The 24,198-nt window shown below is 44.6% G+C and overlaps 1 protein-coding gene across 5 annotated transcripts; it reads left to right on the top strand.

The window, feature by feature from the left end:
- Positions 1 to 4,249: 4,249 nt before the first annotated feature.
- ADSL (adenylosuccinate lyase) lies at positions 4,250 to 23,448 on the top strand. 5 transcript variants are annotated; one of them, XM_053582684.1, is made up of 13 exons: positions 4,250 to 4,458; positions 8,285 to 8,488; positions 11,250 to 11,294; positions 11,965 to 12,044; positions 12,965 to 13,136; positions 13,362 to 13,408; positions 15,444 to 15,534; positions 16,345 to 16,414; positions 16,539 to 16,686; positions 18,911 to 19,001; positions 20,111 to 20,200; positions 21,465 to 21,641; positions 23,329 to 23,448. In XM_053582684.1, exons 1-13 carry the CDS (start codon positions 4,306 to 4,308, stop codon positions 23,413 to 23,415), a joined length of 1,455 nt encoding a protein of 484 aa, XP_053438659.1. In that variant the 5' UTR covers positions 4,250 to 4,305; the 3' UTR covers positions 23,416 to 23,448. The 5 variants fall into 5 exon arrangements, with proteins under 5 accessions (XP_053438659.1, XP_053438661.1, XP_053438662.1 ...); XM_053582688.1 differs by having other exon boundaries at positions 4,267 to 4,403; XM_053582689.1 differs by lacking the exon at positions 4,250 to 4,458 and adding an exon at positions 4,829 to 4,978.
- Positions 23,449 to 24,198: the final 750 nt, after the last annotated feature.

Raw genomic sequence — 24,198 nt, 5'->3', positions numbered from 1 at the left:
AATGACACCGTGACGCTGCCCAGCGAGCTTCTTGTGTTCCTCTGATCAGCTCACTCTACTACTCCTTTCCCAATTTTTTTTTTTTTGCAGTTTTTATCCGGGGTTGAGTTTGAACCCGCCACCTCCGGCATATGGGGCCAGCGCCCTATTCCTTTGAACCGCAGGCACCGCCCTCCTTTCCCAATTATTTAAGACCTTTTCTGATTTCAAATCTTAGCCCCTACCCTCACACGGTAGTGCTAATTTACCATTAAGGGATGAATGATCCTAAAAGGTAACAGTATGTTATATCAATTTGTTTCAAGAAACAAGGTTTTTTAAAGCCCCAAATAAAAACAGAAAGGAAACAATCAGAAGGCCTGTTCACTGAATTAAGGCACAGAGGTAAGAAAATGAAACTCTAATTTAGAGATGTTGCTTTAGGTAACAGGGATAGTCAGTTGGAAGTGTCTCATTGGCCTTTAAGGGTCATAAATCAAAACTTGTGGGCTCACAAGGTGACCCTTGCACATGTGCAAGTGGTTTCCAAGGGGAGAAAAGATGGGTTAAACCATGGGAAAACCCCACCAATTCCTTTTCTGGAAGTGAGAGGAGGAAGGGTAATCAAAAGACAACTCCAAAAGAGCACTCAGAAAGGGAGGAGAATCAGTACAGTTTGGTTTGGGGTTTTTTTTTGAGACTGTGTTGCCCTCAGTGGGGTGCTGTGGCATCACAGCTCACAGCAACCTCAAACTCTTGGACAAAAGCGATCTCTTGCCTCAGCCTCCCAAGTAGCTGGGACTACAGATGCCTGCCACAACGCCTGGCTATTTTTTTGTTGTAATTACTGTTTAGCAGGCCGGGGCTGGGTTCAAACCCACCAGCCCTGGTGTATGTGGTCGGTGCCCTCACCAATGAGCTACAGGTACTGAACCTACGGTTTGGTTTTTGAAGCAGAAGGTAGGGAGGCTGTCAAAAATACTAAATACTTCAATCAGCCAGAAGGGATGAATGAATACAGGAAAAAGAAAAATAGTTCAAAATGGCAAAGGTAGACATTAGGAAATTACTGGGCCCAGTTCAATCCCCGTCTATTCTATTCCCTGCATGCCCCAACACTTTATTAATGTTTCCGTGCAATTATAGGCAAACAAATATAAAGAACATTTTGACTTGGATATTACAGGAGGATGTTGGTGATTAAGAAACATGTGATTTGGAAGAAAGGGAAAGGACAGACATCACATCGCAATGCTAAGGAATAAAGCCAGAAGGGGAATGAATTTACTGAGCACTTGAGTCCCAGATGGTGAGCTGGGGAGTCAGCATCTATGCTTGCCTTTGGACCTCACCACACACCTGGGAACATCAGTCGCAAAGACAGGCAAGAAGACCCAAGTGCTGAAAGTTAAGTAATTTGCCCAAGAGACTAGTGGCAGTGCCAGGAATGACTGTTGAAGAAGCAGCCAGAAAAAGAGGACTCCTCGTTAAGGAGACATGCGGGCAAATGAAGATGTTCCTATAGAGCAGCGGTTTTCAATCTGTGGGTTGCGACCCCTTTCTAACAATGAAAATAACATCACAGCATTAGGAAGGTTGAGAACCACTGCTGTAGAGGGAGAGATCCATGCATGTAAAAAAACAAAATAAAATCAGAGGCCAGGTGTGGTGGCTCATGCCTGTCCCTTGAGGCCAGGAGTTCAGGACCTGCCTGGGCAACATGGTGAGACACCATCTTGACATTAAGCATCTGGTCAGGCATCACAGCACATGTAGTCCCACCTACTTGGGAAGTTGAGGCAGGATGACTGCTTGAACCTCAGAGTTTGAGGAGTTTGAGGTTGCTGTGAGCTATGATGCCACTGCACATTAGCCCAGGTGATAGAGACTACTTCAAGAAAATAAGGAATAATAAATTTTAAATGCTAGAGGAGAAGAGAGGCAGAACCGGGGAGATTTTAGACAAAGTAATTGAAAGAGTAAATCATTTCCTGAGTGAAAAGGTAGAAGACTGGATGTAAAAACTATTTTGAGAAGGAAAATTAACAGCAAAGTGAAGCAGAGGCAGAAGAGTGGGTTGAGAGAATGAGATGCTTGCAGTGGTCACAGTGGAAAGTGAGAACAGTAAACTTACCACAGTGTCTCAAAGCAATGACAGTGGAGAAGCACTCAGTCAAGAGTGGAGAGTTACACAGAGAAAATTCTTCATCTTTTCAGAATTGTGTCTGTCTCACCCCCAAAGCGGTCCTCTGCTACTCAAGAGATATAGAAGAGCTGGTGATGACCCCAGGTAATTGATGAGCTTCTCTGATGGCCAAGATATCCTGGAAGTACCACTGTAGTCAATTCTGACCACTAATTGTGGAGTCCAGTTGGAGACATAAAGGGGCCAGGAAATGAGGACATGGAAGAGAGGTGACAGAGACGGGGAAAGAGGGAGCATAGTGTCAGAATCTAGCTCCTGTCGTGACTATTGTGGGACTTCTCTTGCTGAGCTAGACTTCTTTCAGGCAGTATTTATTTATCCAGCAGTCATTTACTACTGAACACCGATACTATGCAAGATTTGGTGCTAGGGACACAGATGTGATTCCTGCCACCGCCAAGTTTGCCATCAATAGGAATCAGTGGGAAAGACAACACAATTCTGTTAAGTGTATTTTATTTATTTATTTATTTTGCAGTTTTGGCCGGAGCTGGGTTTGAACCCGCCACCTCTGGCAGATGGGGCCAGCGCCCTACTCCTTTGAGCCACAGGCGTCATCCAAGTGTGTCTCACTATATCGCCTATGTGGGTCTCCAACTCCTGGCCCAAAGCAAACATTCCTCCTCAGGTTCTCAAATATCTGGTATTAAAGACTCAGAAAGGAAGAAATCTAACCACTAACTTTTAATGTTCTTGATGTATATAGTTACTGGAAAAAGGAAGTTCACTGTTAGCAAACAAGCACACAATTCAAAGTGGAATTTCTCCAGGAAGTATCATTTTAGTGAGGAGTTCAGAAACACGTTATTTCAAAGCATTTCCCTGATACTGTAGCGCACAGGGAAAGGCACATTTGGAGCTGTTTTAGGTGCCTGGCTCTTCACCACCTGCATTTAACTCCTTGCTCTCCCCTTCGATGTAGTATCTGAGCAATCTAAACACATTCAACACCCCCCCCCCAGGCCTTTGTTTTATCATCTGCAAAATAGATTCCATAAATAATGACTACTGTTTTTTGGTTTTTGAGACAGTCTCACTTTGTCACCCTTGGTTGTGCCAGGGTGTCATAGCTCACAGAAACTTTAAATTCTTGGGCTCAAGTGATCGTCTTCCCTCACCCTCCCAAGCAGCTGGGACTGCCGGCCACAAGGTCTTGCTCAGGCTTGTCTAGAACTCCTGAGCTCAGACAATCCACCTGCCTTGGCCTCCCAGCATGCTGGGATTACAGGCCCGAGCCACCGTGCCTGGCCCTCAATGACTTCCGTTTATTGAGCACTCACTCTGGGCATTGCACCAAGAACTTTCCTTGTATTGTCTTAATACCTGAACAACTCAGGATTGTTAAGGGATTAATGAGATCACTTAGGATGGTGTCTACTAAGAACTTTAATAAACATTCGTGGTTTTTATTATTGGCTTAAAAGAGAAGACAGTGACATTATCAATCATTTTCTAGGCTGAGCTTTTTGGTAGTAGTGAGAAAGGAAAGGTGTTCTGGATAGGAGGGTGTAGGGGAAGGCCTTCACCCAGCCTTGGTATGACAGGGCGTAGTGTGTGACCGCAGATCAGCTCTTAAGTCCGGCCTCCTTTCTAGCTAGGTAGCTGGCCTTCAGCAAGTCACTCAACATAACGTGACTCTCAGTTCCTGGATCTGGAAGTGCGTGTTTAAATCCATTTCACCAAGTTTGATCCAAGGGGCTCACTAGGTAGGTTATTAAATACCCATTTCCCTTGGGCCCTGGTGCGCGTCAGGCAGTCCGACTTGGGGCGGGATTAGGCGACAGTAATAATAACAGACAACACGTTCAGGGCCTCCTATGTGCACCAAATATCGCCCTAATACTGCGCCACACAGCCACCTTACGCAGGTCTTAATATACCTCTTTTCTGATGAGAAAACCAAGGCGCAGAGAGGCAAAGTAACTTCGGAAGCGCTTACCACGTTCCTAAGTCGCAGATTGCTGCCCCACCCTCCACGAGCAAAACCTGTCAGGGCCTGGAAGCCCCAGGGGTCGGAATCGATGGAGGAAGTCCCGCCCCGCCCCGCCCCGCCCCAGCCTTCAGGCTTCCGCTTCCGCTCTTCCTTGGCCTGTCGGCTCCGGCGTGGTGGTCCTCGCAGGATGGCTGCTGCGGGCGACTGTGGCGGGCCCGACAGCTACCGCTCCCCACTTGCCTCCCGCTACGCCAGCCCGGAGATGTGTTTCGTGTTTAGCGACAGGTACAAATTCCGGACATGGCGGCAGCTCTGGCTGTGGCTGGCGGAGGCTGAGCAGGTAACGGGCTCCGGGTGGAGGGGCCGGGCCGGACAGGCTGGCCCGCCCCAGCACGTGCCGAGCTCCACGCCAGGCTGGGCTTAGCTGGCTATTTTCGGCCGGGTGATCCCAGACCTGAGGAGCTTCGGCCCCAGGAAAGCAAGGGCAGAAAGCCCGAGAGCCGACACCTGTTGCCTCATGTGTCTTTAGTCCCAGAGCGTTCGAGACGCGAAGGAGGCTGCGAAAAAGTAGTCTGCAGTTTCAGGGAATTTGTCTCGGCCCTTCCTGCGAGAGTATGCAGCTAACTACAAATAATGAGCGCTTGATAGCGTGACATTGTGACATTCTTTACACATCTTTTTTTCTCGTTTAATCCATAAAGGCCTTCCAAGCTCGTTGATGGTTTTCCCACCTTGCTGGGAAGAACACCAGTCCTGGAGAGGACGTTGTTTGCCTTGAGCCACCCAAGTATTAAGAGTGGAGCCTGGATTCAGTCCAGAGCCTGGGCTGAGAGCTAGCCACTTTGTCTTCCACAGTGCCTGTGAGTTAGTGACAGGACTGGAATGCATGCTTTCAGGCCCAATGTTTCCTCCTCACTCGGCTGCACTTAGCCTCTGAGGAGGGAGAATCCGGGTAGGGGTTTATGGTTTCTCTGCTAAGGACTACATAATAGTTACTTAGTCTAACGGTTTCAGAAATAACTCGAGAGGGGTCTTCCCGAGGACTGGAAGGAATGTTTCTTGACAAATTTCAGAGGAAAGCGCCACAGCAACCAAATTGGCAGTGTCTTCAAAAATGGCATAGTGAAAACCGAACAATCTGAGTGATGCCTAGGACCATGGTACCAGGAAACTTCTCAAACTGGAAACTTAAATCCTAGATTACCTGCCCAACCCCTATCACTGCGCTCCAAAAAAATTGGTATGGTAACAGTTACGTACTGCTTTCTAAGACCCAGGCACTGTTTTAAGACTTAACATATAATTGCTCATTAATCCTCAAAACAGTCCTGCAGGGTAAAGAGCTATTGCTGTACCAATTTTATAGATGAGAGACTGGAGGCATAGAGAAATTTACTGTAAACATTAGCTCAGGTAATAGTAGTAGTAGACCTTAATCATGTGTTGTCATGTGTTGTGGGGGGGCAGCGCCTGTGGCTCAGTGAGTAGGGCGCCGGCCCCATATGCCGAGGTTGGCGGGTTCGGACCCAGCCCCGGCCAAACTGCAACAAAAAAATAGCCGGGTGTTGTGGCGGGCGCCTGTAGTCCCAGCTACTCGGGAGGCTGAGGCAAGAGAATCGCGTAAGCCCAGGAGTTGGAGGTTGCTGTGAGCTGTGTGACGCCACGGCACTCTACCGAGGGCGGTACAGTGAGACTCTTGTCTCTACAAAAAAAAAAAAAAAATCATGTGTTGTGGTTTGGCGATGGCCTAGTGTGTACTCTTTTCTATTTCATTTGATACTCCTTTCTATAGATTAGAGAGTAGCAGCACTCAGAAACACTTTGCCAGGGTCACCATAGCTAGTAAATGGCTTCCAGCTGGTATTGGAATGTAGCTCTTAAATGTGTTCTTTTCCTCTGGTCCACACATTGTCTAAAATGCATATAATTTGGGGCTTGGATTATTTATTAGTGTCAACATTAGCATAAATTACAAAACTTAGTTAAAAAAAACTTGGACAGTGAGAGGAGGAATGCAGACAAGAAGCTGTAGGGAAAGTATGAAATTTAAGGAAATAAATTGGTTGGTGGAGGGAATAGTACAGCCACACCCTGCCCCCTGTTGTTTGCTTTGGGAGGAGTTTTGAGGTATTATATGTAAGATAAAGGCAAACCTGCTACATGCGGCTGCTAAACACTTGACATTTGGCTAGTGCAACTGAGAAAGAGAATTTTTAATTTTTGTAGAGTACTTTTTAATGTAAATAGTTACATCTGGCTAGTAGCTACCATTTTGGACAATACCAGGTCTAAGATACAAGATCTTCCCTCCCCAGAGTTAAGGCTTGTGAGTTTCAAGTTCACTGTACATCAGTTTCACCACTATGTATTCAGCCTTTGGATCCAGGGTTCTGAGCTGCTTATGGGCTGCCAGCTATTTTTTGCAGGCCTAATTTTTCCAGTGGTAGATGAATATAAGATGTTAATGTTTTTGTTTTCTGATCAGTATTACCTGGAATTGCTTTCAGTTGCACTGAATTAGCTGTACGTAATTTGCAGGCAAAACTACTTAACGGAATTTTAAATTTTGGTTTCTCTGAATAAATTTATCTGAGTAAAATGTTAAAGCTGCCACACTTGGCACCTATATGCCTAGCATTAGGGATTAAGCAATAAATATAACAAAGCGCTCTCAAGTATACGTTCAAGAGGGAAAGGATAGGTGAATAAATATGTAAAAATGTCAGGTGAAGCTAAGTGCTCTAAACAGACTGGAGGGATAGATCAAGGATAGACACAGAAAGGTGTTTTACATTGAAGTCAGGGAGGACCTCTTTGAGAAGATGGTATTAAGCACAGAACGTGTGAAGAGGTGAGCTAAGCAGAGGTACGGGGCAGATGGAGCAGTATGGTATTGTTATTTTATGTATTGGCTTAGAATATCATTTACCTCATACTTTAGCTTGGTTGCCCTCAATTTTTTGTGGGTTTTTTTTTTTTTGAGTCAGAGTTTCTGTTGCTCTGGGTAGAGTGCCTTGGTATCAGGTGGCTCATAGCAACCTCAAACTTTTTTTTTTCTTCGAGATGGATTGTCATTTGGTCACCCTTGGTGCCATGGTGTCACAGCTCACAGTAACCTCAAACTCTTGGGCTCATGTGATTCTTTTGCCTCAGCCTCTGGAGTAGCTGGGAGTACAGGCACCTGCCACAATGCCCAGATATTTTTAAATATGAGATCTCTCTCTGGCTCAGGTCTCAAACTTGTGAGCTCAGGCGATCCACGCATCTTGGTCTCCCAGAGTGCTAGGATTATAGGCATGAGCCACCAAGACCAGTCTTAACCTCAAACTCTTAAGCTCAAGCAATCCTCCTGCCTCAGCCTCCTAAGTACAGGGACTATAGGCGTCCACCACTACGCCTGGCTAGTTTTTCTTTCTTTTCTTTTTTTTTTTTGTAGAGACAGGGTCTTGCTTTTGCTCAGGCTGGTCTCTGAACTGAGCTCAAGCAGTCTCCCCACCTCAGCCTCTCAGAGTGCTGGGATTACAAGCATGAGCCACTGTGCCCAGCCCCCTCAGTTTTTTTCTGTTGTTGAGACAGGGTCTCATCTGACTCTGTCACCCTAAGTGGTGTGCAATGGTATCATTATAGCTCACTGCAACCTCAAATTCCTGGGGTCCTCCTGACTCAGACTACAGATGCCTGCGACCATACCTGGTTAGTTTTTTTTATTTTTGGTAGACACAAGGTCTTGCTTTTGCTCAGACTGTTAAACTCCTGCCTTGGCCTCCCAGAGTGCTAGGATTACAAGTTGAGCTACCATGCAGGCTCCCCCTACCCCAACCCCCAGGCAGGCTCTCAATCTGTCCCAGGCTGGAGTGCAGTGATGCAGTTCTTTTTTTTTTTTGGTTTTTGGCCGGGGCTAGGTTTGAACCTGCCACCTCCGGCATATGGGACCAGCGCCCTACTCCTTGAGCCACAGGTGCCGCCCAGCAGTGATGCAGTTCTATCTTGCTGCAGCCTTGTACTCCTGGGCTCAAGCAGTCCTCCCACCTCATACGCTCAAGTAGCTAGGACTACAGGCGGGTACCACTCAAATTTTAAGAATTGGGAGACAGAGCATAAATGCTAACATGAACCAAATAAATTTGATATTGAGGTTATTTGATTTTATTTTGCCTATTCTGCAGACATTGGGTTTGCCTATCACAGATGAACAAATCCAAGAGATGAAATCAAACCTGGACAATATTGACTTTAAGATGGCAGCTGAAGAAGAGAAACGATTACGACACGATGTGATGGCTCATGTGCACACATTTGGTCACTGCTGTCCAAAAGCTGCAGGCGTTATTCATCTTGGGGCCACCTCTTGCTATGTTGGAGATAATACAGTAGGAATCCCTTTTGTTTATACTTAGGATTCAATCTTTTTATTGCATTTATACATTTAATTTGATCATGTCCGGTTTAGGAAGTGACTCCATAGGTCTTTATTTTTAGGGGTATGCTGGCTGAAAATGTTTAGGAATTTTCTACTTTTAGTTTCCTCCTGATCTAAAGTGTTTAAGGACCTGGTGACTTCCATAAAATAAGACCTACAATGCTGCTTATGTACGGGAATTCTGGACATAAGCTAAGATCTTAGCATTTCAGTGGCTGAGATAATTTTCAATGGGCTTTTCTTTTTCTTTTTCATTTTTTTGAGACAGAGTCCCACTCTGTCGCCCTAGGTACAGTCCGATGGCATCATAGCTCACAACAACCTCAACTCTTGGTCTCTAGAGATCCTCTTGCCTCAGCCTCCCTAGTTGCTGAGACTACAGGCATGTGCCACAATGCCCAGCTAATTTTTCTTTCTTTTTAGTAGAGATGGGGTCTCACTTTTGCTCATCTTGAACTGAGCTCAAGCAGTCCTCTTGCCTCGGCTTACCAGAGTGCTAGAATTACAGGTATGAACTATAGTGCCAGGCTGGGCTTTTATTTCTAACATTCTTTTTCTCCCTCTTTCCCTAACATCCTTTATATAACTCTTTACTGTGGCTTCTGAAAGGAAAGAAGGATTGCATTATAATTTTTTTGTTTGTTTTATTTTGACAGGCTCTCATTCTGTTGCCTGGGCTAGAGTACAGATCTTTGCTCACAGGTCTCCTTGTAATTGTTGACTAAAACCTTTAATTAGAGAAAGCGTTTTATAGTCAAACATGGAAAAGTAATAGCAAATGTTTTCCTGAAAGTGTACTAGGTGCTGGACACTATTGTGAGCACTTTGTATGTACTACTTCATTTATTCACAGTAGCCATAGGAGATAGATGCTATTATGTCTGTTTTTTAGATAGTCTTTTTAAGTTTTCTAAAGATGTACACTTTGGTTAGTTTTAGTACCTGTATCCAGTTTTTCAGCCTTCACCATACTCCAGTTTTAAAGTGTATCCCTCAGGTGGCGCCTGTGGCTCAGTGAGTAGGGCACTGGCCCCATATACCGAGAGTGGTGGGTTCAAATCCGACCCCGGCTGAACTGCAACAACAACAAATAGATGGGCATTGTGGCAGGCACCTGTAGTCAACAACAAATAATACCGGGCATTGTGGCGGGTGCCTGTAGTACCAGCTACTCAGGAGGCTGAGGTAAGAGAATCACCTAAGCCCAGGAGTTGCAGGTTGCTGTGAGCTGTGTGATGCCACGGCACTCTTCCGAGGGTGATAAAGTGAGACTGTCTTCTACAAAAAAATAAAGTGTATCCCTCACCCTGAGACGTTCTCCTGTGCCTGTTTGCCATCTGTTGTCACTCCTGTCCCCAGTGCCAGACAATCACTGACCTTCTTTCTCTGTAGTGTTGCCTTTTCTAGAGATTTTATATATACGGAGTCATAGAATGTGGGGCCTGGTTTTATACAGATGAGGAAACATACAGACAGGTTAAAGAGGTGGCCTAAGATAACAGGTAGAAAGGATACAAGCCCAGCAAGAATGATTCCAAAGCTTGTGCTTTTAATCAGTGTATTCAGGGGCCCAAAAATTAGATTCCAGATAAACATCCAATTGAGGAATAAATCAGTAATTTTTTTTCTTTGAGACTGAGTTTTACTCTTTTGCCTTAGGTAGAGTGCCGTGTCATCATCATAGCTCACGGCAACCTTAGACTCTTGGGTTCAAACCATCCTCTTGCTTGTGTTTAACTATTTTTTATTTTATTTATTTTCAGAAACAGGCTCTTACTCTATTGCCCTTGGTAGAGTGATGTGGCATCACAGCTCACAGCAACCTCCAACTCCTGGGCTTAGGCAGTTCTCTTGCCTCAGCCACCTGAGCAGCTGGGACCACAGGCGCTCGCCACAGCACACAGCTATTTTTTTGTTGCAGTTTGGCAGGTGCTGTGTTCAAACCTGCCACCCTCTGTATATGGGGCCAGCGCCTTACCCACTGAGCCATAGGCGCCGCCTTTTATCTATTTTTTAGTAGAAATGGGGAAGTTGCTCTTGTTTAGGCTGGTCTTGAACTCCTGAGCTCAAGCACCCAGCCAAACCGGTAATTTTTTAAGTTGCCCCAAGTGGTACATAATTAAAGGTATCATTGTGTGATTGGTAAGATAATTGGAGGAGAACAATGATCTCACTTGGAAAATCCTGTTTAAAAGTACCCAGTGTGTAGCTAAGCTTAGCAATTACTGTTTTCTATAAGCACATGTTAGAGTTGCCTGAAATACATACACCTGTTACCTTCCTCAATAGCAGCTTCAAGCTTCCTCAACCTTGGTATTTTGGGTCATGCCTTTCCTTATTTACACCTGTAGGTGAGGGGAAGAAGGGAAGAACCGGTGGAATGTACTCAGAGACTCAAGTACTCTGGGAAATTACAAACCTTGTTGACTTGCACAGTTTCCAGTCTCTTTAGGTACCAGCTACATGGGGCTTTATGAATGTGAAGGTTTTGTTTCTTACAGATCCCTGTAATATTGCTCTCTAAGTTGGTCTGCTTTTAAAATAGCAACCAGAAAAGAACAACTTATTTTAGCATCTTCAGGCCTGTGTAGTGGGTGCAGGGTGAGAATGGCTGCTAGCTCAGACACCCAGCCATGATGGCCAATAAGTATTGCGTAATACTGTATGTATTTACTGTGTTTGATGTAACTCTATTACATTTTCCTTTGTAGGACCTGATTATTCTTAGAAATGCATTTGACCTGCTTCTGCCAAAGGTAAGGAGTTGGTAAGGTAGACATTTGCTACCAATCCTAGATTCCTATGATGGGACCACACAATTATGACTAAACACAGTTTAAATGTACAAGGAAAAAGGGCATAAAAAAGTTTATAAAAAACAACAAAAGGGTCACAAATGTACATAGATTATGATTTTCTCAAGTGGTTGACAATATATCTAATCTGTAGAACTAATTGCTTCTTTAAAACACTAGATGAAGGCTTTCTTAAAACATAGCCTTTTGGGCGGTGCCTGTGGCTCAAGGAATAGGGCGCCGGTCCCATATGCCAGAGGTGGCGGGTTCAAACCCAGTTGCGGCCCAAAACCAAAAAAAAAAAAACAAAACATAGCCTTTTAAACGAAGGAAGTGGAAGCAAAGGCATGGTGCTTGAATATGTCAGTCAGGATTATGATTTTGTCCTGGTTTTCTGCATTGGTCTTAAAATAGTTTGTAACTTTTTAGGTAGTCAATTCAGTTTTCAGATATTGGTTGCTGGGAACTCTATAGGGCACTTCAGGATACAAATATGAAAAGAAATGGGCTGCTGCCTTTCAGGAGCTGGAGATCTAATTTTGTATAAAATTATCTAAAAGTTTAGTTCCTATTATATAATGCGCTCAACCTGAATTCACCCTCCTTTTCTACCACATGATCTTTCTTATAGCTTGCCAGAGTGATCTCTCGGCTTGCCAACTTTGCTAAGGAACGAGCTGATCTACCCACATTAGGTTTCACACATTTTCAGTAAGTGGAAAGATTACTTCTTGGGAGTTGGGCTTATTTATGTGCATGTGGCTTCCAGTCAGTTCTTTGTTTTCCATGGTAACCTTGCAGTGAAAGATATTAAAGCATAACTTAAGCAAATAAAACTTAAATAATGTAAAACCTTACTAGCCATACTGGTGAGAGGGTAAGTCTAACAGTTCATTTGGGAATATGTATGAAGAGCCATAAAAAGATATTATTTGTGATAGTAGGCACTGGAAACAATCTAAACATCAAAAAAATAAAGAAAAATAAGGTATTCGTAAGTTGCAATAATATGCAGCCATTAAAATGACGTTCATGGCACTTAATAGCATGGAAATGTGTGTGAGTTAATGTTAGGAAAAGAGAGCTTATAAGTGGCACAAAGATTAGATGAAAGTATACCATAATGGAAATACTGATAACTCTGGTTTGCGAAATAAAGTAAATAATTTTTTCTACTTTTTGTATTTTTGACTTGTATTTTTTTTCTTGTTTTTTTCTTAAATTAGAGTGTATTTTTGACTTTTAAAATGTGCGTGTATTGGTTCAGCACTTGTAGCACAGTGGTTATGTTGCCAGCCACATGTACCAAGGCTGGCAGGTTCAAGCCTGGCCTAGGCCAGCTAAACAACGACAACAGCAACCAAAAAATAGCCGGGCCTTGTGGCGGGCACCTGTAGTCCCACCTACTTAGGAGGCTGAGGCAAGAGAACTGCTTAAGCCCAAGAGTTTGAGGTTGCTATGACACCACGGCACCTGACTAAGGGTGACATAGTGAGACTCTGTCTCAAATAAATATAAATAAAAAATTAAAAAATGTGTATTTTCATAATTAATACATGTAGCAATGAAGCTTTCATGAAGTAAGGCCTTGGTATAGACTTCTTTGTATTAAATCATTGGGTTATTTTCAGGCCTGCTCAGCTGACCACAGTTGGGAAACGTTGCTGTCTTTGGATTCAGGATCTTTGCATTGATCTCCAGAACTTAAAGCGTGTCCAGGATGACCTGCGCTTCCGGGGAGTGAAGGGCACCACTGGTACTCAGGCCAGCTTCTTGCAGCTCTTTGAAGGTGATCACCAAAAGGTATTCTGAAAGTGACCTGAGGGATACCAAAGTTCAGCACTGGAGCCCAGGAGAAAAGGCTGATCAGTATGATGAAAGTGATTGGAGGATGGAGTTGGGGGTGGAGAGGTGTGTGCTTTGGACTAGAAAGTGGTCCAAGGGCTGAGACCTGGTCAGGATGACAGGTTGAGATATTCTTATCCTGGATACCTGGATTTCTGTATGGGTGTGTCTTTTCTCTCCAAGGTAGAACAGCTTGACAAGATGGTGACAGAAAAGGCAGGATTTAAGAGGTAGGTAAATGGGAAGAGCACTGGCTTCCTATTGGCGAAAGTCTCTAGATTGGACCTTAACTTTTTTTGACAACTGCTTTTTTTATTCTTCTACCCATTTGTTTCTCTCTCTGGCTGAGATTTTCTTGTAGTCTGGATTTATTTTCTTATAATCTATAAGAAAAAAGAAAATTATTTACTTCTGATTTCTTTTTTTTTTTTTTTTTTTTTTGCAGTTTTTGGCCAGGGTGGGCTTTGAACCTACCACCTCTGGTATATGGGGCCAGCGCCCTACTCCTTTGAGCCACAGGTGCCACCCCTACTTCTGATTTCTTTTTTTTTTGGTTTTTGGCTGGGACTAGGTTTGAACTCACCACCTCCGGCATATGGGACCGGCGCCCTACTCCTTGAGCCACAGGCGCCGCCCTTCTGATTTTTTTAGAATGCACTTCCCCATTGATTGTTTTTATTTCCTTACTGAAAGCCTCCAATGAGTTAGGCTAAATATGACCCATTTCGATTGGGGGCCCCAAGCTCTACAATGGTTCCTTGCAGACATGTCCGTCAAGCTCTGGCAGGACATGCACATGTCAGACCATGTTTCTTCCTGAGTAAAAAGTGGTGTAGAATAGTTTGTCCCAGGCGCACATTACCATTCAGGGAATCTGGGCTCAATGTGATACAGTGTGCCACTGAGACCAAACTTTTCCTTAGGACCTATTTATGTTTGTTTGTTTGACAGAGCCACATTTGAATGTTTTAAAAAAAAATTTAATTCAGATTTGTCTTTTTTTTTTTTTTTTGTAGAGACAGAGTCTCACTTTATGGCCCTCGGTAGAGTGCTATGGCATCACACAACTCACAGCAACCTCCAGCTCCTGGGCTCAAGCGATTCTCTTGCCTCAGCCTCCCGAGTAGCTGGGACTACAGGCGCCTGCCACAACGCCCGGCTATTTTTTGGTTGCAGTTTGGCCGGGGCCGGGCTTGAACCCGCCATCCTCAGCATATGGGGCCGGCGCCTTACCGACTGAGCCACAGGCGCTGCCCCAGATTTGTCTTTTTAAGAGAATAGATCTTACTCTGTCACCCAGGCTACCGTGCAGTGGCCTAATCATACCTCACTGTAACTTCAAACTGCTGGGCTAAAGGGATCCCCCCACTTCAGCCTCCCAAATAGCTAGGACTTGCAGATGTATGCCACCATACCTAGATAATTTTTAAAAAATTTTTGTAGAGATGAGATGTTGCTGTGTTGCCCAGGCTGGTCTTAAACCTTTTTTTTGAAACAGTCTCACTACGTTGCCCTCAGTAGAGTACCTTATCTCTAAAAAAAAAAAAAGAGAGATATGGCATCACAGCTCACAGCAACCTCAAACTCTTGGGCTTTTAAGTGACTCTCTTGCCTCAGCATCTCAAGTAGCTGGGACTACAGGCACCCACCACAATGCATGGCTATTTTTTGTTGCAATTGTCATTGCAGTTTAGCTGGCCCAGGCTGGGTTCAAACCTGCCACCTTCCGTGTATGTGGCTGACGCCATAACCACTGTGCTACAGGCACTGAGCCTTTTTTTTTTTTTTTTTTTTTTTTTGAGACAGAGCTTCACTTTGTCAGCCTCAGTAGAGTGCCATGGTGTCACAGCTTACCTCAAACTCTTGGGCTTAAGTGACTCTCTTCCCTCAGCCTCCCAAGTAACTGGAACTACAGGCACCCGCCACAACGCCCAGGTTTTTTTTAGAGACAAGGTCTCACTCTGGCTCAGGCTAGACTCAAACTCCCAGAGTGCGAGGATTACAGGCATGAGCCACCTTGCCTGGCCTGGTTTCAAACTTCTATCTCCAAATGATCCTCCTGCTTTATCCTTCCAAAGTGCTGGGATTATAAGCATGAGCTCTGCACCCTGCCCCATTTTTTTTTTTTTTTTTTTTTTTGTAAGATGGAATCTGGGTAAGGAGAAGTTTGAATCCTCAACCTCCCAAGTAGCTGGAACTACAGGCATGGGCCACTGCACTGTACTTTGTACTATTTTGACATAAATCTCTTCTATTAATTTCCAGGAGTTTCATTATCACAGGCCAAACCTATACACGAAAAGTAGATATCGAAGTTCTGTCTGTGCTGGCTAGCTTGGGGGCATCAGTGCATAAGGTGAGTGATCATAGCTTGTGGAGTAGGGGATAGAAGCTTTGAGTGCCACAGCCAGACTGAATCAGCCTCAGAATTAATTTTCTCTCAAGGGAGATATCATACCTCATTTTTACAATTTGGGGACTATAAATGGAGCCCTTAAATTAAGGTGTGTTTAGGAGAAAGACTAGTTTTGGAATTCTCTTTAAAGTTACTCCAAGAACTGCAAAATATCCATCTTGCACAGTGGCACCGTAAAATTAATCTTATTGTTATCTTTCCACGATGTCTTTTTTTTTTTTTTTTTTTTTTTGAGACCGAGTGTCAAGCTGTCGCCCTGGATAGAGTGCCGTGACATCACAGCTCATAGCAACCTCAAATTCTTGGGCTTAAGCAATTCTCTTGCCTCAGCCTCCCAAGTAGCTGGGATTACAGGTGCCCACCACAACACCTGGCTATTTTGTTCTTGTTGTTGCAGTTGTCATTGTTGTTTTAGTTGACCCGGGGCTAGGTTCAAACCTGCCAGCCCTGGTGTATGTGGCCGGCACCCTACCCACTGAGCTATGGGTGCCCCCTTTCCATCATGTCTTAAGCAGTGTTTCATAAAAGTATTTTCATACTCCTTCAATTTGTCATCCTAGCTCTTTGGGAGTGGAGCAAAGTCTGAGTAAGATGCTCTCTAGGAGCTCTTCAGGAGGGGAGGACGTGCTGGTCATCAGCTCAGTGACAGCACACCTAAAGAGCTCCTCTTCATCAGCTTGCTACTTACTACTCCCAGACTCTTGTGCACACTGAGAGTGTGGGATGATGCTTGTTGCCTGCTCCCCCCAGATTTGCACTGACATACGGCTTCTGGCAAACCTCAAGGAGATGGAGGAACCCTTTGAAAAACAGCAGATTGGTGAGTGTTATGTAGAAATCTGTGAGTACCACACAGCTGCTGAAGCTCACCCAACAGCATGCTTACACACTCACTGTCCTCTGAAGTTTTTTCTGCCTTTGCATCTTGTCCTTTTACATGGCAGGCTCAAGCGCGATGCCATATAAGCGGAACCCCATGCGCTCAGAACGGTGCTGCAGCCTTGCCCGTCACCTGATGACCCTTGTCATGGACCCACTGCAGACAGCATCTGTGCAGTGGTTTGAACGCACACTGGATGATAGTGCCAACCGGTCAGTGGCACGGGGATATCATGTACAGCAAGTTGGTAGGAGAGAAGGAAGAACCTAGAGGCAAAAGGACGTGTTTGAGCATCTCTGCATTCCCTCCTTGTCCTTAAGGAGCCTGGAGTCTAGCAGGGAGGCAGAATCTAAAAGGACAATGTGATAAGTGTTATGACTGAAGTGTGTATAGCGTACTGTGGGAGGAATAGCATTTGAGAAATCAAAAATTGTCACAGTAGGGGTGATGCCTTGTGCCATAGCCCTTTTATAAGACAAAATTGAGAGCATGTATAAAGTCACAAAGGTAGGTGAAAAAAACATGAGGGAGCTACTAATACGTGGGTAGTACTGGGGGGTGAAGTCAGTATGGGGCAGGACGTGCTTGCAGGTGGTAGCCATCTATGAATGGTCTTAGAGGCCCCAAAAGGAATTTAACTATTATCCTGAGGGCAAATAGATGTCAGCTGCCGTGTCTTGGCATAGTGACAGATTGTTTAATTATGAGATGAGTCAGAAGTCATTTGTAACTACTAAGGTACCAGCTTGCACATGGTTTTCCGTTTCACATATATAATCATTTAATGCAGATTCCTGGGCCAGGCACCGTGGCTCATGCCTGTAATCCCAGCACTTAGGAGGCTGAGGTGGGTGGATTGCCAGAGCTCACCGGTTTGAGACCAGCCTCAGCCAGAGCGAGACCCTGTCTCTAAAAAAATAGCCAGGCATTGTGGCAGGCACCTGTAGTCCCAGCTGCTTGGGAGGCTGAAGCAAGAGGATCATTTAAACCCAAGAGTTTGAGGCTGCCGTGAGCTAAGATGCCACAGAACTCTACCAAGGTTGACCAAGTGAGACTCTATCTCAAAAAAAATAAATAAAGCAGATTCCTATTACTCTCCCATGGTACTGAGATTTCTCAAGCAGATGAGAATGTATACTTAAAGTTTGCTCTCAGGGTTTGTCTATGGAAATAAATTATGTGAACTCCTTCCAAAGTCAGCCAGTGAGAACTTTTTAGCAAGGGGTTACCTAGTGAGATATGCCTATTAAAACACCCTGGCAACTCTGGATAATCAGCTATAAGGGGGCATGGATCGGGTTAGAACAAGTTAGGAAGCTGAAAGTCATTAGTCCGGGGTGGGGCACGGTGTCTTACGCCTATAAATCTCAGCACTCTGGGAGGCTGAGGCGGGTGGATTGCCTGAGCTCACAGGTTTGAGATCAGCCTAAGCAAAAGCAAGACACTGTCTTTAAAAATAGTTGGGTGTTGTGGCAGGCACCTGTAGTCCCGGCTACTTAGAAAGCTGAGACGAGAATCACTTGCGCCTAAGAGTTTGAGATTGCTGTGAGCTGTGAAACCAGAGCACTCTACCCAGGGCAACAAAGTGAAACTCTTATCTCAAAAAAAGTAAAAGTTCTCAGTCTAGGCCGGGCATGATGACTCATGCCTATAATCCTAGCACTCTGGAAGGTCAAGACAAGATTGCTTGAGGTCAGGACTTCAGGACCAGCCTGAACAAGAGCAAGACCTCATCTCTACTAAATATAGAAAAATTAGCCAGGCATTGTGGTGGGTACCTATAGTCCCAACTACTCAGGAGGTAGAGGCTGAGGCAAAAGGATTGCCTGAGCCCAAGAGTTGGAGGTTGCTATGAGCTATGACAAACCCAGCACTCTACTCAGGGCAACAGAGGGAGACTGTCTTTAAAAAAGAGTTCCCAAGGGCGGTGCCTGTGGCTCAGCGGGTAGGGCGCCGGTCCCATGTGCCAGAGGTGGTGGGTTCGGACCCAGCCCCGGCCAAAAAAAAAAAAAAAAAAAAGAGTTCCCAAGCCCACATTGTCACAAAAGCCATGTAAATGGAGAGGAAGGATGTGGATTGAGGGAAAATGGCAGATTGGCCCACCGTGATGACTGAATGGAGTATGAATAACTTGGTGACTGGGGTGCTAGATCCATCTGAGCAGGGGTTACAAGGAGGGCAAGAGTGGTGAGAAAGTGGCTGAATTCACGCACGAGTCTGAGGTGCCAGTGGGTCAACGAAGGGAAACTCTCAGTTACAAGGGATGGCACTCAGGCACATCACCAAGACATTGGGGTAGTTGGAGTCATGAGATTGAAGGAAATTGTCTAGAGTACATATTCTATGAGAAGTCAGAAGGGCATCTTCTTTTGACACACCCTGCTTTTTACTGAAATTATTTGTTAAAAGGTAACTGAATGGCTGTTTGTTTTCTAGACGTATCTGTTTGGCTGAGGCATTTCTTACTGCAGATACTATATTGAATACTCTACAGAACATTTCTGAAGGATTTGTGGTGTACCCCAAAGTAAGAGCCCTCAAAAAAGTAAATTATTAGGGAAGGGTTGGAATGTGGGAAGAGGAGCACTCTGGATTATGTCACTGGAGCTGGATTCTGGTCCAGTCAGAGTTTGTCCCAACTTAGCACAACCTTGAGTTCATGACAGCTCTAGAGGAACTAGCTCTGTAGAGTTCATAGACACACTTACAGAAAAAGGAAAAAGAAGTACTTTAAATTGCCTCAATCTTGCTGCCAGCTTGAATCATTGGCTCTGGTGTGACCAGGCAGAGTAATGGCTCCGTTCGCCTCTTTTTAAGAACCTCAGCAAGATTGCTTCATATCATACGCTCAGCTCTTCCCTAACACTGGGCATTAAAATGTAACAAATTTGGGTTTTAGGAATCATTCCTCTGAGGCATCTTTTAAGTTTATTTACATCAATATTCTTTTCTTAAAATAAACCTCTGTGGCGGTGCCTGTGGCTCAGTCAGTAGGGCGCCGGCCCCACATACTAAGGGTGGCGGGCGCCTATAGTCCCAGCAACTCGGGAGTCTTAGGCAAGAGAATCACCCTAGCCCAAGAGCTGGAGGTTGTTGTGAGCTATGATGCCACGGCACTCCACCGAGGGCGACAAAGTGAGACTCTGTCTCTAAAAAAATAAAATGAAATAAATCTCTGGGGCTGGGCATGGTGGCTCATACCTGTAATCCCAGGACTCTGAGAGGCCGAGGCAGGTGGATTGCCTGAGTTCATGGATTCAAGACCAGCCTGAGCCAGAGCAAGACTCTGTCTCTAAAAAAATATATAGCCAGGCACTGGCAGGCACCTGTAGTCCCAGCTACTCGGGAAGCTGAGGCAAGAGAATTGCTTGAGCCCAAGAGTTTGAGGTTGCTTTTGAGCTATGACTCCACGGCACTCTACCAAGGGCAAAAAGTGAGACTCTCAAAAAAGAAAAAAAAAAATCTCTGGCTTAATAAGAAGACTGAAACATTGCATATAGAATAAAAACAACCCATTACTCTCTCCACAAATATTGTAGTTTATATCCCTGGGTTTTGCTTGAGATAGTTGATGTCCTGCTATGTATATTCCTTTGTAACCTGAGACATCCTTGACCACTCCATCTTTTCTACTAGGTAATTGAACGGCGCATTCGGCAAGAGCTGCCTTTCATGGCTACAGAGAATATCATCATGGCCATGGTCAAAGCTGGGGGTAGCCGTCAGGTTTGTAGCCCTTCGTGCCCATGGATAAATTGGGCATGCACCTTCAGTCCTACTGTTTTTCTCCCTGAAGTCACAGAGCAGTGACCATAGTCTTTTTTTTTTTTTGTTTTCTTTTTTGAGACAAGAGTTTCACTCTGTCACCGAGGGTAGAGTGCTATGGCATCATAGCTTACAGCAACCTCAGACTCCTGGGCTTAAGCCATCCTCTTGCCTCAGCCTTCTGAATACCTAGGACTACAAGCACTTGCCACAATGGCTAGTTTTTCTATTTTTAGTAGAAACAGGGTCTTGATCTTGCTCAGCTGGTCTCGAATTTGTGAGCTCAAGCAATCCACCTGTCTTGGCCTTCAAGAGAGCTAGGATTACAGGTCTGTGCCACCATACCCAGCCATCAGCAGTGACCATATTCTGCTATCTCTGAGATGATTGTGGTGAAATCAGTTTATTAAAAGTTGATCATTCAATTGGCTGTAGAAAAAGTCCACTTGGAGGGAGGGGAATGAGGGTCTCAACAGTGTGTGGCACACCTCTTGGGGGCAGGACACAATTACAAGAGGGACTTTACCTAACAAATGCAATCAGTGTAACTAATTCTTTGTATCCGCAGTGAATCCCAAATAGTAAAACAAAACAAAAAAGTTCACTTTTAGTGAAGCAGTGAGGTCTTAAGTTCCATGGAAAGTGGGCAGCGCCTGTGGCTCAGTGGGTAGCGGGTTCAAACCCGGCCCCCGCCAAATTGCAAAAAAAAAAGAGCTGGGCGTTGTGGCAGGCACCTGTAGTCCCAGCTACTCGGGAGACTGAGGCAAGAGGATCACCTAAGCCCAGGAGCTGGAGGTTGCTGTGAGCTATAACGCCACGGCGCTCTACTGAGAGTGATACAGTGGGACTCTGTCTCTAAAAAAAAAATGGATGGGTGGTGCCTGTGGCTCAGTGGGTAGGGCGTGGCCCCATAAACCGAGGGTGGTGGGCTTGAACCCATCCCCGGCCAACTGCAAAAAAAAAAAAAAAAGTGATGTAAAGAGCAGGAACCCAGGGCAAAGGTTCATAGGGCTTTAAAGAAGAGCCCAGGGCGAGGTGGGCACCCACTTCCAGTTCATGCAGAGATGTGGTCAGAGAATTGAGATCTTCGTGGGCTCAGACTGAGGAGGACCACTTTAGCCTAGTGGGCTTTGTGTACCAGCATTGATGTGCAGAAGCTCATGACTTGTGAAGAGCATTCATATGCCCTCTTGGTGGTGACTGTCCTGCTTCCCTGTCTTCTCAGGATTGCCATGAGAAAATCAGAGTGCTCTCTCAGCAGGCAGCTGCTGTGGTTAAGCAGGAGGGGGGTGACAATGACCTCATTGAGCGTATCCAGGCCGATGCCTACTTCAGTCCCATTCATGCCCAGTTGGACCGTTTACTGGACCCTTCTTCTTTTACTGGCTGTGCAGCCCAGCAGGTAGGTATCCATCAGAACTGTCCTGGGGACTTTTCCTAGATGCCCTCTTCTCACACTTTAGGGCTGCAGGACTTGGTATACTGTCTTCAATATTTATATTGTACAGTGGGATGGGGCTAGTTAGAAGTCAGAGCAGTTTGTTGGCTAAAATTTTTGTAAAGATTTGACTGTTTTGAGCTTCCTTAAGTATTTCTGCTGTGGCTTTCTCAGAATTCTCTTTTGTTCTCAAGAATGTGGTGTAATGGACAAATACTGGGTTTTATTGTCAGGTGGATCTGGGTTCCATCCTGACTTCCAGTCTTTATTGTCTGAAGGTATGGAAATAATATCTCAGTCTGGGTGTGGTGGCTCATAATGTAATCCTAGCACTCTGGGAGGCAAGGCAGGTGGATTGTCTGAGCTCACGAGTTCAAGACCTGCCTGAGCCAGAGTGAGACCCCATCTCTAAAAATAGCCAGGTGTTGTGGCGGGCACCTTTAGTCTCAGCTACTTGGGAGGGTGAGGCAGGAGAATCACATAAGCCCAAGAGTTTGAGGTTGCTGTGAGCTGTGATGCCAGAGCACTCTACCGAGGGCAACAAAATGAGACTCTGTCTCAAAAAGTAAAAAGAATTACCTATTGAATTACCTGTGTCAAAGGAGTAATTGCTAACAGGCAGTCAAGGAAAATCGAGTCTCAGTGATAACAGTTGACGTTGAAAAAGGTATTGTCCACTTAACTATTGTCACTATTCTCATAGTGTAAGGATTAAAATGCCTAGCATAGTGCTTGGTGTGTAGTAAATACTTTGTCATTTTTCCTATTGAGCTTTTGGAAAAGACTAGAAGGATTAATTCAAAAACGTTTACTCAGTACATACTAGGTGCTCAGTGCATCTTCAGATTCTGTATTTAATTCTGGGAATTTAAGGATGAAATGCATATCTTCATGGTTCTTACAACTTAGTGGTAAAGACCTGTAAATACATTCTTATAATACCAAGCAGTATATGTAGTGATTGAGGGACGTGCATCTTTGGTGTGTGGGGGGGGGCATTTGTCACAAAGGAGACATGCCTTATAAGGCAGAGTGTAGTAGAAGTTAGGAAGGACTTCTCAGAAGATAATCATATAACTGACAAATAGGAGTTAGCTTGGGAATGCCAGGGTGAGGAGGTGGCAAAAAGCAGCTAAAATCTGTTGAGTGTTGCTGGAATAGCGAGTGCCCCAGAAGTACTAACCAGATTTGAAGCTGAGGACAGAGTTTGTCCTTTATATTCAAATCACTCGGGTGTTATGTAGAAGTTGGACTTTTAAGACTTAAAACCTGGAGGTAGGGAGACCAATAAAGAGGCTACTGAAACAGGCCAAATAATAGATGATAAAGGCTTTGTGTGAAAGAAAGCAATGATGGTAGATACAAGGGAGAGAGGAAGTTGATCTCTAGGTGACTGGTTGAATAGGAGGAGGGTAGAAGCCATGTACTTTCAGCTTATGGAAATGGTAAGACCAACTGAGAGAACACAGGTGGGCTGGTTTGTGGGGAAGGGTGGTTGGCATGTTTGTTGAATTACCTGTGTCAAGGGAATGATTTTTAACAGGCAGTTAAGAAAAATCAATTAAGTCTCAGTGATAACAGCTGACGTTGAAAAAGGTATTGTCCACTTACATCTTTTCTTTTGTCTTATGTTTGCTTTCCTCTTTGGCAGGTACAGAGATTCTTGGAAGAGGAAGTCTGTCCCCTGTTAAAACCATATGAAAATGTGATGGAGGTGAAAGCAGAATTATGTCTATAGTGCCAGAAGAGAATTAACCAAAAACTCATTGTTGGTTCTGTCAACTTGATTGCTGAAGTGTGAAAAAATATTATTATAGTGCCTCATTTTACCTTAAGAATTGCTGCCTTACATTAGTGCAGCATTTTCTTCTTCCCATGGTGGTTTCACATTAATAGTGCAGAAACGTAATACATCGTAGTTGACTCTGTTCTCCACGGCAGCACAGACTTGTGTAATAGATGTAGCTCATACCTGCTCTCTGTTCTTCCAAGGCACATTTTCCAGCTGCCCTAGTCTAGTCCTTTTCACATGTTCACTTGTTTGTGAAATGGCAAATACCTGGTCCTTTCTCCTAAAAAGGTGAATTTGATCTAGGTCTAGCAAAGTAGGATGGATTCAGTATGTTCGGATACCTTTAGCTAGAATAAGTAATGAAATTTGGAGCTAACAATAGTTAAAAAATATACATATATCACCTGATTTGATCGTTAGGCTTATTCAGTTCAAGTTGTGCCCAACCTCTATTTTATCTTCTGATAAAGCTTGTGTATCAAGGAAATGCTAATTGGTGTATTGATTTTACCAAGGTATCTGAGTGTCTTTACTCCTTATCATGTGGATTTTTTTTTTATAGAGACAAAGTCTTACTTTATCACCCTCGGTAGAGTGCTGTGGCATTATAGCTCACAGCAACCTCCAACTCCTAGGCTTAGGCGATTCTCTTGCCTCAGTCTCCCGAGTAGCTGGGACTATAGGCACCTGCCACAATGCCCGTCAATTTTTTTTGTTGCAGTTTGGCTG

Source organism: Nycticebus coucang, chromosome 3 (genome assembly GCF_027406575.1).
Source record: "Nycticebus coucang isolate mNycCou1 chromosome 3, mNycCou1.pri, whole genome shotgun sequence".
NCBI lineage: Eukaryota > Metazoa > Chordata > Mammalia > Primates > Lorisidae > Nycticebus > Nycticebus coucang.
The sequence above is the reverse complement of the archived record's forward strand: the minus strand, read 5'-3'. Positions and strand labels throughout refer to the sequence as shown.

What these genes read in the sequence shown, in the direction of transcription:
- ADSL (XM_053582684.1), top strand. Translation starts at nt 4,306, where the DNA reads ATGGCTGCTGCGGGCGACTGTGGCGGGCCCGACAGCTACCGCTCCCCA. An exon ending in GCTATGTTGGAGATAATACA is followed by an intron (nt 8,489 to 11,249) that starts GTAGGAATCCCT and finishes TTTCCTTTGTAG; the next exon opens with GACCTGATTATTCTTAGAAA. An exon ending in TGGGGGCATCAGTGCATAAG is followed by an intron (nt 15,535 to 16,344) that starts GTGAGTGATCAT and finishes TGCTCCCCCCAG; the next exon opens with ATTTGCACTGACATACGGCT.